Genomic DNA, 15,440 nt, shown 5'->3' on the forward strand with positions numbered 1-15,440 from the left:
TATATGGCCTTAGCCTGATAAAGATTATATTTTCTGGTAGGGCTACAATCAGCAGTAAATACCCATACATCCAGGTATTTTTATACTAAGTTACATTTAGAAACATAAGTATAATCTTTTCAGCTCAGTAATAAGAATTTACAGAAATCTTTGGGTTGCTTTATCTTCCCCCACTGCAAATACAAATTGGCTGGTGAAATGATACTTGCAGTATAAGTCATTACAGGTCTGACGTTACAGTTGTTACACATTGCTGAATCTGTCAAATGAAAAGGGAGCACAAAGGGAATTTCCAAATGCAGCTGCTATTTCCCATTTGTTAAATCCTTTTATTACACCATATAAGTACACAGCTGGGAAATACTATAGAGTGGGAGTTAAAACAAAATATTTTGGCTTCCAGACATTCAGAATACACAAAGGACTCAGTGGAAAGCAATGCCTGATATCAAAAGGGAGTGAAAGTTTGAAAACATTTCTAGCCAGTGTGGTTTTTTTCTGATAATGAACAATGTAGTTTGAAGGTATCTTACATTACAGAAAGTGCTGCATACCATAAATGTTCGGTAAAAATGCAATTTTTTTTCACTAAAATTGCCCTCCTACGGTATCTTTTCTAAACTTGAGATCTGTACAGCCCTTGTAGCAAATTATGATGCATAGCTCTTTCAAATTCCAGTGAACTTCTTCGTAGTTTTAAGGACAGAAAGGACGCAGGATTGTGCCCTTAATTAGATATCAGATAAAAGAGAAATTTTTCCTCCCCATATGTCAACACAGCATTTTTTGAATTTACTATATTTTAACCAGACAACACACATTATTGATGCATTTTAATGACAGCACTACTCTCTTTCCTTTCAAAGTAAATGCTATGAACAGGTGCTTCTTCCAATCTGCTTCTAAAGGATCTGTCTGGAAAAGGTCTGAAAGTGCTTACCTTTCGGGTTTATTAGGTAAAAAAGTGGCCACTACCACAGCACCTATCTCAGAATTGCCCAGCCCACCTTCTGGAATCTGTCTTTCTGGAAAGAAACATCTATCCTCCCTCTAAGGAGTACGAACATGTTTTCATCAGGATAGTTGCAGGCCTGTCTAAATTCTTTCTTAACAATATAAATGCCCACTTGATTGAGATACTTCAGAGAAACTTTCTGCACTGAATTCAGGCTTAAATGTTTGCTCATAAAGAACATATTTAAGTGAGAAAAAAAAAATCATTCAAAATCAAAATCGAGAAAGGTACTTAAATGACAGTCCCTCAAGGAGAGAAAAAAAAAAAATTCCCTACTTCACTGTTGTGATCTCACAAGTCATCTAAGTCACCTAACTGTAAATACACTTCGACCTTGCTCTGTACATTTTAGAGCTCTTTTAATTGCAACCAAAAAACATGTCTTAGAATTTCAGTCTTCACTGGTAGCCAAGCCTTGTAAATTATACCCAGCTTTGAGCTGGGAAGGAAAAAAAAATCCATGTGGTTTAGCTGAGAGGTTGTGAAATAAGGTTGACATATATTCACCGCCAGACTTAAGCCTAGGGACTTGTGGAAACTGCTAATGATTTTCAGGACATTCATCTACATATATAATGGAATATTTACTGGAAAAAGGAGATAGGAAAACCAGAGTGCTAAGTCCCTCAAGCAAAGTTTATGCACCTGTTCTGAAACACGATAGGCTGTGCACTGATTCGTGCCTGTCCAGAGGTACAGCGAATGTTGACATGACAGTGCAGCATTCAGAAAGGAAACAGAGATTGCTCTCTGTCACTGGGACTGCAAACCCCTTCAGAGCAATATGAGCACAACTGATCACACCACATAAGGGCCAACCATTTCAACTCACTCCAGGTCCAAGGAACAGGCTGAACTAAAAAAAAAAATGTGCAGAGGGACTGCTGGAACCTAAGAGTTCCTTCTCTAGGACATGGAGTAATTTTGTCGACGATGTTGGTGTCCTAATATCAAAATTCCAAGAGTGCACCTGCTTCTCTGAATGAATGGAGAAGTAGCTGATGAATTCACAGATTAACTTTTTCCATCAACAAACTGGATCAGACCTTTCTAGTCTGCATGCAGCTTGTCCTCCTGATAATATAGAAGTTAAAATTATTCTAAGGTGCTTATTACAAAACGTATGCAAAAGAGTGACCCTCTGTCCAAAATTCTGAATATAAGACATATATGCAACTTACAACCTACCTTTCCAAATTGCTAAGCTGTAATAATTTCTCTCTAAAGTGATTTTACAGTGGAAATTTTGCCTTCTTCGTGACAGCCACCCAAATACCTGAGAATATTTTAGGCCTGACAAAGTTCTGCACTGGCTTTAATTGTGCATTGCAGATTAAATAGAATTTCTCTGCTTTGGTTTGATCTTTTGAATTAATTGGATTTTAAGAAAAAAAAACCCTATACCATTTTAACAAAATAAATCTTATTGTAACTCCAGACATCATCGTATGCATAAAGAGCTCTGCTATCTCTGTTGTTTAATAATTACTATATCTAGTCAAATTTGAAATTAGTCCATTGTTGTCAGTGGTGCTAAAAAAATTCTGCAACTGTGCTTAACTTTATTGAAATCTGTTGGTTTGTACCGGAAAGGGGAAAAAAAAAGATTTGCTGGAAAAATATATCTGCTTATAGATATTTAAAAGAAATAGAGAAGAAATTTTATGAAAATGCAGATTATTCTTTTTAAGCTGTGTCTGACTTTAAGGTTTTTGAAAGTCACTTTCCAGAGAGTCTGGAATTATGATGTTCTAAATTTACAGAACACCTGGCTGCTCCACATACCTTAATTTTGTTTCTGAGGAACACACACAAAGAAAATAAATTGACTAAGATGTTTTGCCCATTCAGCCTGCCCATTTATTGCAGAGTTTTTGGGGATTCAATTCAATTATATCATTGGATAATAGAAATAATTATATGTAGGCTACTGAAGGGAACAGGGATAATAATTCTGATCATTTCCAATGTCATCTGTATAGTAAGTGGTGATCTAGCTACTCATAAAGACTTTTCCCCTCCACAAAAAGTTTTAATTTCCTATAGGGACAGTAGGATGTTTGTGTCACCTAAAATGACAGCTTCTTTGTTGCTGTGTAAATATTTTGTTGCTGTGTAATATTCTAGATTTTGTAGGTTCTGTTTCTGAGATATGAGTAAAAAAAAATTACATTAAAGTTTCTTCCTCCAGCACAACACTTTGCAAATGACAAACAGTTGTGAGCTACATCCTCCTGTCAGAAATTAATGCTTGAATATATGAGCTAGAAAGGTTATGACATAAATCAAGGTATGAATGAAAACATGATAAATAGATGCATTTCCTTTCAGAAGGTGAACTCATCAAATGACCTCATTCAAATAGACCTGTATACTTAAGTAGATTATACAATTGTAATTTACAATTACACCATATGATGTTGATCTACTGCCAACGCTTTAACATTTAAAAAGCTTTACACCTGAATGTGTCGTTCCCCAAATGGGAGCAAACAATCTCTTAGAACACTAAATTTGGAAAGCCCCTATGAGGATGGCAAAACTCACCATTCTGTGTTGGGCTGAGATTACTCCATCCCACTCGGGATCCTGTTGGATGGTGGTGACCAGAGTCGGTAGCTCCTCAGAGTGAGGTTTGTTGTGCATTACATTGTGTAGAGGCAGATGAGAGGCCGCATGCTGATCACTGTTTCCCTCTTCCTTGTCTCGTGATGCTAAGTCCTGGGTCATTGTTTCCTCTCCATCAGCAGCTGCACATGCAAATGGAGAGGTAGCCTGCTTGGAAGACATTCTTCTACGAAACAAGAAAAGGAGAAAAAGAAAACATTGGTGCTCAGTGACAAAAAAATCAAACTCAAAACAGTCCTCTAAGTGCATCACACTTGCCTAGAACAGTAACAAATTAATCATGCGCAGTCAACCACCAAAAGAATTACTCCAAAAAGCAGAGGCTTGGAGATCCAGATCCAAAGCGCTGAGAAAAAGTATTCCTTGATGCCAAGACAAGGTCAGGATTAAGTTATATGACACCATTCTATATTCTATATTTGACAAGTCTATTTATTTAGACTTGTCAAACAATATCATTTTCTCCAGCCATAAGAAAATAGTGATTTTATTGGTATTTTCATGTTGATTTTGTATGAGTTCAATTCTTTAAACTCTTCTTCTCATGAGCAACGTGAAGCTTACAAGCAAGAGTTTAAAGGAGAGAGCTCATCGTGCTTATGTGACCTCATTCCTTGCAAGCAGAAAATGCTATCTACATATATGAGAATAAATTTTAAATACATTTCAAATTCTGCTAAATGAGTCTTTTTGCTGTTTGTTTAAAGCTGTTCTGCTTTTAAACTGTTTAAAATTTTGCCTCATCTTACCTTTCAGAAAGTGATTTGAGGATCACATGTGAAAAGTGTTCTAAACCTAAAAGTTTTATTAAATGGATGGATAATAGTCTAGTAACATTTTGCAGTTCAAACTAAAAACCTAAAATAATTATGTTTCCTTTCATATTAGGCATGAAGTACAGGATATAGCTCAACAAAATACTTTAAATTACTTAAAAGTGCAACGGATAAATGCATTGATTTATGTTAAATGCCTTTTCCTAATAATGGTCTCTTACTACCATCTCATATGCAAACACAGCTTTCTCCACAGTTTCTGCACTTAGATGAAAATATTACTGACTTCAACTCAAAATCTGAAAACTCTGTCATTTGAAATTTCTACTAAGATTAACTGTCACTGTTAAAACAATCATTAATAAACCTGAAAAGGGACAGCTAAAATATATTAGTTATTTTCCCAGATCTTGGTAACTTTAGAATAGCTTTGACACTGAAATTACTGAGAAACTAAGGAATAAGATCTTCACCTTAATTGCTTTTTAACAATAATTGATTTCATACCATTTCTTTAAAAATGCACAAATCAGTTAACATAGGAAACCACATGAGCATTTTTCAAATTAGCAAATCATTAACTTGCTAGTACTGTTTCTACAGACAAATAAATACTGATTAAAGGGTCTGGAAATCTGAGACTAACAGTTAAATTTATAAATCTGTCACATGCTTTCATGAATATTACAGTGAAGGAAATATCAAGTGCAAAGAAAAATAATTAAGTTAATTCCAATTTAAACAGTAGTTTTTATGTGGCAGCCTGTGTTTCACATAGGATTTAACAGCTAATGCTAAATTTCTCACAATTAATGAGGGAGTTCAGATTTAGTATCCTACAGTGAAAAAAAAATTAATATAAGATCAACTAATCTAATTATGTACAGTTCAATATGAAAGTATTACAAGCTTTGAAGTGCTCTGAAACATATTAAAACACTGATACCTATTTAGAATAACTATTCTGTAAATAGAGATAATCCTGCCTCTTAAACTCGATACTGGTGGGGAAAAAAAGGTTTGTGTTTTCTTTAGGGAAGCCTAAGTGGGAGTCTAGCATGAGTGTTGCCAATAAGCAGAACTGAGGAATTTAAACCCTGCATTACATTCTTCCTATGCTAAAGAATTTGTGTTGATGCTACAGAGAACATGCCAAGAGTTCAGCAACCGGCATTATCGAGTGTACTTCAAAAGGTTCTGGCTCATAATTGCTATGATCCAAGATAAAATAAAAGGGTTGCTTTCCCTTTTCTCATTAAAGTAGTCACGTTAATGTAATCACTCACATGAAAATATAAGTCATTCTTTGCGTAATTTGAAAACCCAACATGAAAACTGAAAGTCACAATAAAGGTTTTTCCTTTCTTTCACCTTCTCAACAGATCTCATTTCTGTTTCATACTGAACGAGCTTCTGTATAAAGCAAGAGCTTTCTCACCATAAATTAATCATGACACAAAACTAGAAATGAAAATGTCTCTTAAGAATAATTTCAACTACAAACTGCACCAATGAATAATACTGCACAATCCTAATTAAACACAACTCTGCAGCTGCAAAAATAGGCTGAATCTGTCCAAAGCTACGAGTTGGCTTTAAAGGCTGGTTTGTTAGGGACTGTTTTCTTAAGGAAGGCTGGGCCCTCAGTCTTAATCAGCCAATAAATTATTTCCTGCAATTACATTAAATAGAAAATTATCTTCAAATTGGGAATGTTAATTGAAAATCAAAATTCAGACTGAAGTTTAGAAATTACATGCTGAATATAATTAGTCTAGAAAGGCTTCACCTCTATTTCATAAACAGGCTTTTGGTGTTTCCTCAAGTGACCATTCAGCAAAGATATCTACTGGTAATGTACTATAGGGGAAGCATTTGTTCCTTGACATGTACACTAATATACTTTCCCCTTATTCATGATGTTTTATACACAATTTAATAAAAATCTCCATTCAAGTGCTGTTAAGTTGATTGCATAGAGAAAAGGGACTTTGTTAATGCTAAAAATAAAATTATAAAAGGTCCCATTGATTAATAATCTCAAGCCATGCCCAGCAAATTTTTTTCTGTACTGGAGTAAGAGAATAGACCAAGGGTAGGGTTCAAGTGCTTCCTAGCTCCACCTACCACTTTTCCCCACTGCTGCACTATGGACAGACACCTTCCATGCTGCACTTTAGTCAGCCACCCATAGTGTTGGAGCCTGGAAGGGAAGACAGGCTCAGGCTGGCCTCCCAGGCACTTGCTCTTCTCGTGGCATAATTTTTAGGGGTGTGTTTTACTTCTATTTTCTCCAAAACTTTTTTAAAACAACTAGATTTAATGGTAAATTTTGGTTGTTAGAATTAAAACATTGGATTTAAAGGGACAGATGTGTAGGGGCCTGTTGGATTAAGCCCTCCACATTTTTTCCCAGCACAATCATTAACTCTATGAATATACTTCATTTGTACATGGCTTCTGAGGGCATCCAGTTATGCCTGGGTTTGCAATCAGGAAAGCAGAGTAAATCTAAACTCTGCAGATTGGTGTTATCCAGCAATTTGGGAGAATTCTGAACACATGATTCCATCAGGTCAAAAGGCAGAGTTCAGTCAATAACTCCAAGGTCTCATTCAATTCCAGTGGAGAAGACTCTGGCCCAGCTGAGTAGTTTATGTTTATGATAAAATTAAGCATGAGAGCAGAATGTTGTGTTAAAATATTTCAATGTTAAAATATGAGCATGAATAGCAGTCAAATTTTAAGCCATAACAACTTCTCAATTTTATGTTTAAAATATTCAAAATGCATTTACGAAAATCCCTGCTGAGAGGGGGAAAAAAAAAAATCAATATTCATAATAAATAAGGCTTGTAAAAGGTATCAGAGATTTACTAATTTCCATTATAATTTATTTTAATTTTTTCTGCTATTATCAATTAAACTCACTGGAATGATTTAAAAAAAAAAAAAGTTTCTGATAAAAAAATATCTCCCTAGTTATAACCCCTGCAAACAGGGGTTTATAATGGAAGTGCTGACACAACCCTAACTACAGCAGCGCAAATGGTGCCGCTATAATACACAAAATCAAGTTCTATTATTCTAAACTATCCTCGCTCGGGGGGTTTTCTTTACTGTGCTCCCAGACAAACTGCTGAAGCATGAAAAATTTAAATGCAATCAAGTGGGTCCAATTCTACTTTACTAGAACAAGTGTCTACAGTGGTACAATCTTAAAAGAAGATGCAACAGATTTGTTTGGTGCTTTTCTTTCTTTTTTCTTTTTTAGCTGTTTATTTATAATACTGTGCAGTGGAGATAAAATAAGAGAGGAAATTACACTCACATTATATCAGTATATTGATTACACAGCACACAATCAGAAAGAAAACTACATTGTGAAATTGTTGCTTTGGTTAAATTGACAGATTAGCTGAACACAGCAATCACTAAAGGTGGAAAATATATCTAATGGGTATGAGAAAAGGTTGGAAAAGGCCCTAATTAACTGACGTCCTATCACCTACTCAAGTTCAAGAATTTAAATCCATATTTTGATCCATATTTTCCAACCCTATAATAAATTCAACCTCATTTTGAGCTCAAGACATAAACAAAATGTGATCATTTATCAAAAGGTCAGTAAAGCTGAGGGATTGGACCCCAACTTCAATCAGCCTCAATACCAAAATAGTAAAGCTAAAATTGAACTGATAAGGGTTTTTTACCTACAAAAAGCTAAACACAATCCCAAACAACTTCATTTGCTATTGATATGACTCGACATTTTATTTTAACCAGAGAAAAAATTGTCTCTGCCCTAAAGAAGACTGCCAGTCAGATTCACAAAACATCAGCTTTCCTTTTTTCCTACATCCAGCATGTGTTCTACCTTTCTAAATGCAAATATCAATACCTTTTTATGTCTAAGGTTTTTCTACAGTCTCAAATTCTCAAAACAATTCATATCCTCTTTTGCAAAACAATTAGCTGATGGTCCTGACATGAAAGGTTTCCAAAGCCTGAAAAATCTTCCATCTCTGTTGACTGCTCAAATGATTAAATGTTACAGTATAAATCAAGGCAAGACCTGGAGTTTCAGCTGACAGACATTTCAGAATCAAGCCACAAAGTATAACAGAGAACAACAATGCAATGGCCCAGACACTGTTCCAGAAACATATAAACTGAGCTATAACAATGATATATATGACAAAGCAGACTTAGAGCTGGCTGGGGACTCTCGCTTCTGCTCTGCTCCACCCTCACAAAGCATTCATAAACCTAAAGGCATGTCTACACTGCAGCCACATAAATGACTGCTTTGTAATGCTCAGATACCCAAACTAATTTTAAATAAGCTTGCTTCTGATAGCTCTCCAACTACAGTAGCATGGTGCTCAGATGGACTAATTCATCCTGCTTTAGTGACTGCAGCAGAGACATAACCCAGGTCTACAGCTCCAAGAGTAGATTGGAATCAGATTAGATTAGAAATATATTCGCTTACAGACCTTTTATGAACAGTCTCCATTCCTTTTCCCCAAAGTGCCAGATTAAAGTACTTAAGTGCATGATTAACTATAAGTATGCAAGCAGTCCACTAATTTCAAATTGGGCTACTCGGTTTCAAAAAGTTAAGCACATGTCTAAGTGCTTTGCTGACTCCAGATCTAAATAAATTAAAAGAAACCATTTTTAGAAGTACTCATAACCTTTTAAGCATTTCCTTCTAAACTTTTATGCTAACCTGGTGTTCATAAGTAAAAAAAAAATTCAGCCACAGCATCTTATCCCTTCCCACGTTTTAAAACATGCATACTCCTCTCATAATATTACACATGGTTAGAGGACCTTCCCTGACAAATCATCACTTAGCTTTGGGGTACATTAGATGCATTATAGTTCAGATAGACTTAAAGGAAAATGAATGTGCCTTGGCAATAGCCAAAAAGTTTTGCAGTTCTGCCCTGTTAAACAATATTACGTAGGCAGAATCCAGTAACATAACTCACTGTAAGGCTACTGCTGTAATCTTTATGCCATTTTAGAATAAACAGCCATTTCCTAAAATTATGAAATCTCGTCTCTCTTTTCAAGGAGAATTAGGAACACAATTGAACAGTTAGTAGAAGATTTTGGTCTCCTGGGGCACCACACCCCAACATAAATCCCTGTGCACAAACCCTGAATAGCTTGAGATGGCTGCAGTGGGAGAGAATCTCTCAGTTTCTGTTCCTCGCTCTGAGTCACAGCAAGGCCTCAGGCCAATCAACTCAACTCCCTCAAGCTCTTCCTTAGCTTCATTTTGCAAGAATTCTACATGAATTAGTTACATATAGATCATAAACAGCATTGCAAGATTAGAGAGTTTATGGGAATCACAGGAACCACCTTGGAAATAAAAGGGCTGGAGGGGGAGTGGAAGCAAATGTGACTCAAGAAATCACAGCTATAATGTTAACTGAGCACCCAAATCTCTGGCTGAAATAAGCATCAAGCTAAGCAATACACCCACGGCTTCCAAGATACACACTCAGCTATTCTTGCATTTGTTTTTCCAATCCAGGCAAATTACACTTCTGCTAATAGATATTAATCCAAATCACAGAGTATGACTTCAGATTCAAACTTCCTCAAAGCTCAGAGGTTTGGGAACAACTTCTATGATATTTCTTTTCATTTGAAAAAAAAAAAAAAAAAAAAAAAAGGAAAACAATATGAGGGGAAAAAAAACCCGGCTCCTTAGAGTTCTTTGAAAAGTCATTTTTTTATGTTCTGCCATTTGAGTGACCTTCCCAGACATCCAGTCACAGTGAACTAGTCCTCTGGACTTTTCAGTGAAAATCCAAAGTACCTGTTTGGATTCATAAATTATAACCTACCTTTTTAGCAGGCTAAATACACCATTCTCTTTGTCCACTACCAGAAGCTTTCACAGAAAATGCCTAAGGTGAATGAACCCACATTGAATGCAGTAAAAGAGCAGTGAAAGAATAGTCATTTAGCACCTGGGATGTGCTTATCTTCAGTCACTGTAGTTCATATTTTCTATAGTTTATATTTAGCTGACAATATTGCTGTCACTTTACTTAAACAGCTAGACTGTTCTTTGGACTGGAGCTCATATGCCTTGGAATGCTTTGACTCATGAATTGTTTCTCCTGATAATGTTACATCACGTAACCACCTCTGTTTAATTGGTTGGTATTAGCTTCTCGGCGATGGCTGCCTTTAAAGTCCTATGACTGGGCCATGTGTCTTTGGATATCCAATTTCTTACTGTTGGAAAAAGAAAAATAAAAAAAAAAAAGGCAGTACTGACTTCCAGACTTCCAGCTATCTTTACCAATAATTATGGGAACAAGAGCCAAGAATTTATGCATTAGCAACTTATTAGTATTTGTTTTTCTAGGCAGCAAGTAAGAGAATATACAATATAAATAAAAGTACTCTTTAAAAATAAAATTTAAAAACAATGCTTACTATAAATAAGCATTAATCCACATATTTTTATGGATCAGAACAACTTAATCTTGGTGATTTTATAAATGGTTTTGGTAAAGGATGCCTAAAAATTACCAAAGAATTACCAAAAAAATTACCATAAGAAAAACTTATTTTAGCATGTCTGAGACTTTACACCAAAGACAAAAGTACCTTTTTTTTTGTCCCTTACAAAGCCAATTAAGAAGTTGTTCTAATAACTAAAAATCTTCCTGACCACACTTAAACCTGTTGAGCCTAAGTTCCTGAAAGGTTCATTAAATCCTTTCAATGTTCCACGAGAAGCATGCTCCAATGGTAAGATACAGTATTCTTATATTATTTCCCTCCTATAGTACATTTTCCTAATACTCCATGTAATGAGTGAAACAGTTAATTTTCAGTCCTACAGGTGTGAAAGGTCACATCTCATCTCTCTGCATTTCAGAACAGAAATATCAATACAATCAGACTTCTCTCCCTTCCTTCCATATTCTACTCCCTCCTTTCCACGTTTTTGGTTCCCATTTCTAAGTCAAACCAAACACCTCAGTAGATAGAGGAATGAAGTATCAGTTTCAGGCTCACCTGTAGCCTGTTGCACTAAAGCACCAAATAAGTACCTCCGTGTAACACAAAACAATGGCTCTGCAGCTCAGTTACAGATTTGTCTTTTTAATAAAAACCTTACACTACAAGCCTAAAAACATTTCTAGCAGGCAAAACATCTCTGATTCAGTAGAGGTTATGCAAGCATCAAAGCACTTAAATATAGGTGCCAAACCACATTGCCAGGAGCTCTTAGTATTGTGAGGTACTGTTACCTGACAGCTCAGTGAATATAAAATTGCTTGTTTCTCCCACTGAAGACAATCAAATTGTCACCTTCCATTGTAATAATACACAACTTCAGATCAGCAAAGTGCCAACACAATTACCAGGAAGAAACAAAATGTAACAAAAATATCAGATCTAAAATTCTCTAAAGCGTAAACAATTCCAATCTGGCTATTCACACACATACAAAAAAAAAGAAAAAAAAAAGAGAAAAGAGGTTCAGAGAGATTTTATTGTCACTATCAAATATCCTAGTTTATTTAGCAATAAGATTTATTTGTAAAATATAAAAAATAGCTAAAGGAGGTGATTCATAAAACACTAAAAATAAACACAGGTCAGAACTGTGCTGGGATTTTACTTGTGTACATTTAAAGTACTGCAAGGGTCAGCAGGGCTGCTGCTAGGGACGAGCATATTTATCTGTATTGTTGTTATTATAAACTCATATGTGAGTTTTCATAAAAATTAATTACAACTGGCACATGGCGTACTTTGGCACAAGCTACACATGACGTGCCACTTTTATTTGTTTATTTAAATGACTTCATTCTAAGAACTGAAAATGAAGTTTGAACTGCAGTCTGCCTCAGAACTGGGACTTTCAGGATATTAAAAACCTGAGGAAAACCTTTGAAGGAGGTAATCTGAATACATGAAAAATAGCATTTTCACCATATATTTCTTGAGGTTATTCAGCAAGTGGCCTACATATTCAGGAGTGAAATTTGCATTTTGGTGATGCAGAGATCTAATAACCAGAAATTGTTTTATATCTACAGTAGCTCTGGGCATCCTATAAACTACAAAAGAGTGTGCTAGGTAGGATATATACATGGAAAACTCTTTTCATCTGGTTCATAGAAATGAAGCAAAACTTAAACTCTTCTTGAAAAATTTGCACTGTAGGGTGATATAATGGGTTGTCTTTTCTGTGTTGACATACCATTCACTACTAAGTGCAGTGAATTCATTACATAGACAAAGTTCTGTGCATTTCTTGATGCAAATTCACATCACCATCACATACTCTTTAAGGTTTCCCCCGCTATGGGCAGGTTAGAAAAGAAGAGAAAAAAGCAAACTATGCAAAGACAAGAATCAGTTTTTGACATCAGCTTTTCTCTGAAGAACTATTAAGGAATGGCAGTTATGGTCAAGGAGGTTTTTTTCCAGCCTGTACAGCTGCACCAGAGTCAGATATAATCCTAACCCTTTGGATAAAGCAGGCACAAGGACTACTTAAACACATTGTTAGCCTTGCAGAAGAGGATAAGATGCAGCTCCACATATCCAGCCCGAAATTCCTGCTGTGCCTTGTCTCAGGTGCTGCATCTACAGGGGCTCAGGTGCAACACAGAAAGGCTGGATTTTCCAATTGCAGCCTGCTCCCAAGGCTTTGGCCTTTGATGGTTGCTCTTGTGCACTACACTGAGTCACACAACACAGCACTAGTGGGAACAGAGGAATAAAGGAAGGTAGCAAAAACCCAAAACTATTTTTAAATAGTTTGGTCAGATAAAACATAACTAGACACAATGCCCATTTTTCTGCAACTTTGGGAAGTTCTGATTTTTTGTTCAGGGTCCTTACAAAGAGGCTTTTAGAAGGCAACATTGTGCACAATGTTGCTTTGTTTTGAACTAAGGTCTACACAATATGATCATTACCCATGTCCACAATGGGAACCCTAAAATGTGTTTACAGACCCCTGCAGGAGCCACCTCATTCACCAGTGAGCTGCAGCTACTACTGGGAAAAAGGAGAGGGTAGTCTGAAGCAGCATTCTATTCAGAAAAAGATTACATGCCTAGCTAAATCTACCCAGGAAACATTTGAAAAATACCTTTGATGGGCAAGGTGGCCAAGAACAAGCGTGGTAACATCTCTCTTTGTCCCCCCAAACTTTCCACTGCTTGGGCTGTGCAACAGCATGGGGACCCTTTTTTATTTTAATTACCTTCACTACAAAGATATGAAGAAAAAAGATGAATAACTATGACACTCTAAGAATTCAGATAAAGCAAAACAAAACATTTTCTGCTGTATTAATTAAGGTAGTCAGCTGCAATTAAGTGCAAATAATTTAAAGTTCAATTTATTGAGACTTTCAACCTCCTATCCTTTCACAAGCTCCACAGGTCTACCAATCTATCTACCAATTTTAACTACCTTTTAAAAATCCTGAAATAATAAGACATTGTTCTTAGCATGACAATTCTTAACATCAAGTACTTTAACTGTTATTTAGTTAAAAAAAATAAATTGTGTAATACTAACTAGATTCCCAAAGAAAGTTTTGTATTTTTTAAGGAATTCGCTGAGGTATATGGACTTGACAGTAAAAAGAATCAGAGAACATTAAAAAGTAATCGTCATAGGTAAAACTTATACCACTTCCCTATTCAGCTTGGAGAGATCAAGCAGCAGCAGTCCCTGCATGCAGAACTCTGAAACTGCATCAATTGCAAAGTAAGCTACAAGCTCTCCCTGTCTTTTGGTTTCAGTTCTGTAACGCACCACAAAATTGTTAAAAAGAAATAACCAACAATAACCGAGGACCCTCAATATCCTGCTTCCATGGAAGGTTATAGAGTACAGCATCTGCTCTCTAACAAGGAGAGGGAAACCTGCATATCAAAATCAATCATAAGGGTAAAGAATGTCCAGGCTCTGAATTGCTCCACATTTCTGAGTGCTTAAAGTTCATTGCCAGTAATTTTATATGTGTTAAAGAACATAATGAAGAGCAACTATCAGAATACAAAAGAAAATACAACCCAGCACATGAACCACAAGCTCAGCTGAATTTCTTTCCAAATAATTAGAAAGTAAAAAAGACCAAAGGTCTAAAATGCAGACTTAAAATATTGTCAGTGATTTTAAACATTTTTACATTACCCTGCACATCCAGTTAGATCCTCTGCAAATGATTTTAGCTAAAATGCTGAGATATTCTTTTATAACTTGTGATGTAGTATGTTTACCATTGAAATACACTGCACCTTATTGTGGTTTTCATCTCTGACCTACTTTTTCCTATATATTAAGGACAAAACATACGATTTGTAAGAAAGTCTTGTCTTCTCAAACAGTGTTGTTTTTTTTTTGCTCAGGGCTATATTTTGTAACTGTTTCCCACTTATATTTATTGGTAATAATTTATAATAGACAAGTAAACAGTGCATAATATGTGCAGACTATTTTTTCTAAACACAGATTTGAACAGTTTCGTTTTCTCATGGACATTTGTTGAGGGCTCTGTTAACAATTTCGAAAGCGGTGCCATACAGAATATGATACATACATTACACACACACAGATTTGCAGACAGGTTTTGTTAGTACAGCTATCTTCACTGTAAATGAGACAGTGAATTGCCTCTGGTTCTAACCCAAATATGAACAGAACTGAAAAGAAATGTATCTTTTAATCTAGGAATTATGACACAGACACAGAATTCTTACAGACTTCTGAGAATGGGTCGGATCCTCAGATGCTGTAAATCAGAGCAGTTGTACTGAGGTTTAGTCAATCCTATTTATTCATCTAAAACATATATCCTTAACAACTTTTCTTGGCATTGAAAATTTATGTCGGGTCTCTTTTCAGGATGGGATTTCTGTGTTTTTGGTGAAAAATTGGCTACCAGTATTATCAGGAATCATATGACAAGGTAATATTCCTCCAAACACTCATCAGAGAGAAATGCA

General features: G+C 35.7%; 1 protein-coding gene across 50 annotated transcripts in view; it reads right to left on the reverse strand.

The window, feature by feature from the left end:
• SOX6 (SRY-box transcription factor 6) overlaps nt 1–15,440 on the reverse strand; it is a 369,681-nt gene that overhangs the window by 222,854 nt on the left and 131,387 nt on the right. For all 50 annotated transcript variants that reach the window (XM_086893202.1, XM_086893189.1, XM_086893212.1 and 47 more), the window contains one exon: nt 3,563–3,809. In XM_086893202.1, coding sequence (XP_086749328.1) covers nt 3,563–3,805 — 243 coding nt within the window. In that variant the 5' untranslated portion in view covers nt 3,806–3,809. The remainder of the gene's footprint in view (nt 1–3,562; nt 3,810–15,440) is intronic.

Source organism: Cyanistes caeruleus, chromosome 6, assembly GCF_971803275.1.
Source record: "Cyanistes caeruleus chromosome 6, bCyaCae1.hap1.1, whole genome shotgun sequence".
Classification (NCBI taxonomy): Eukaryota; Metazoa; Chordata; class Aves; order Passeriformes; family Paridae; genus Cyanistes; species Cyanistes caeruleus.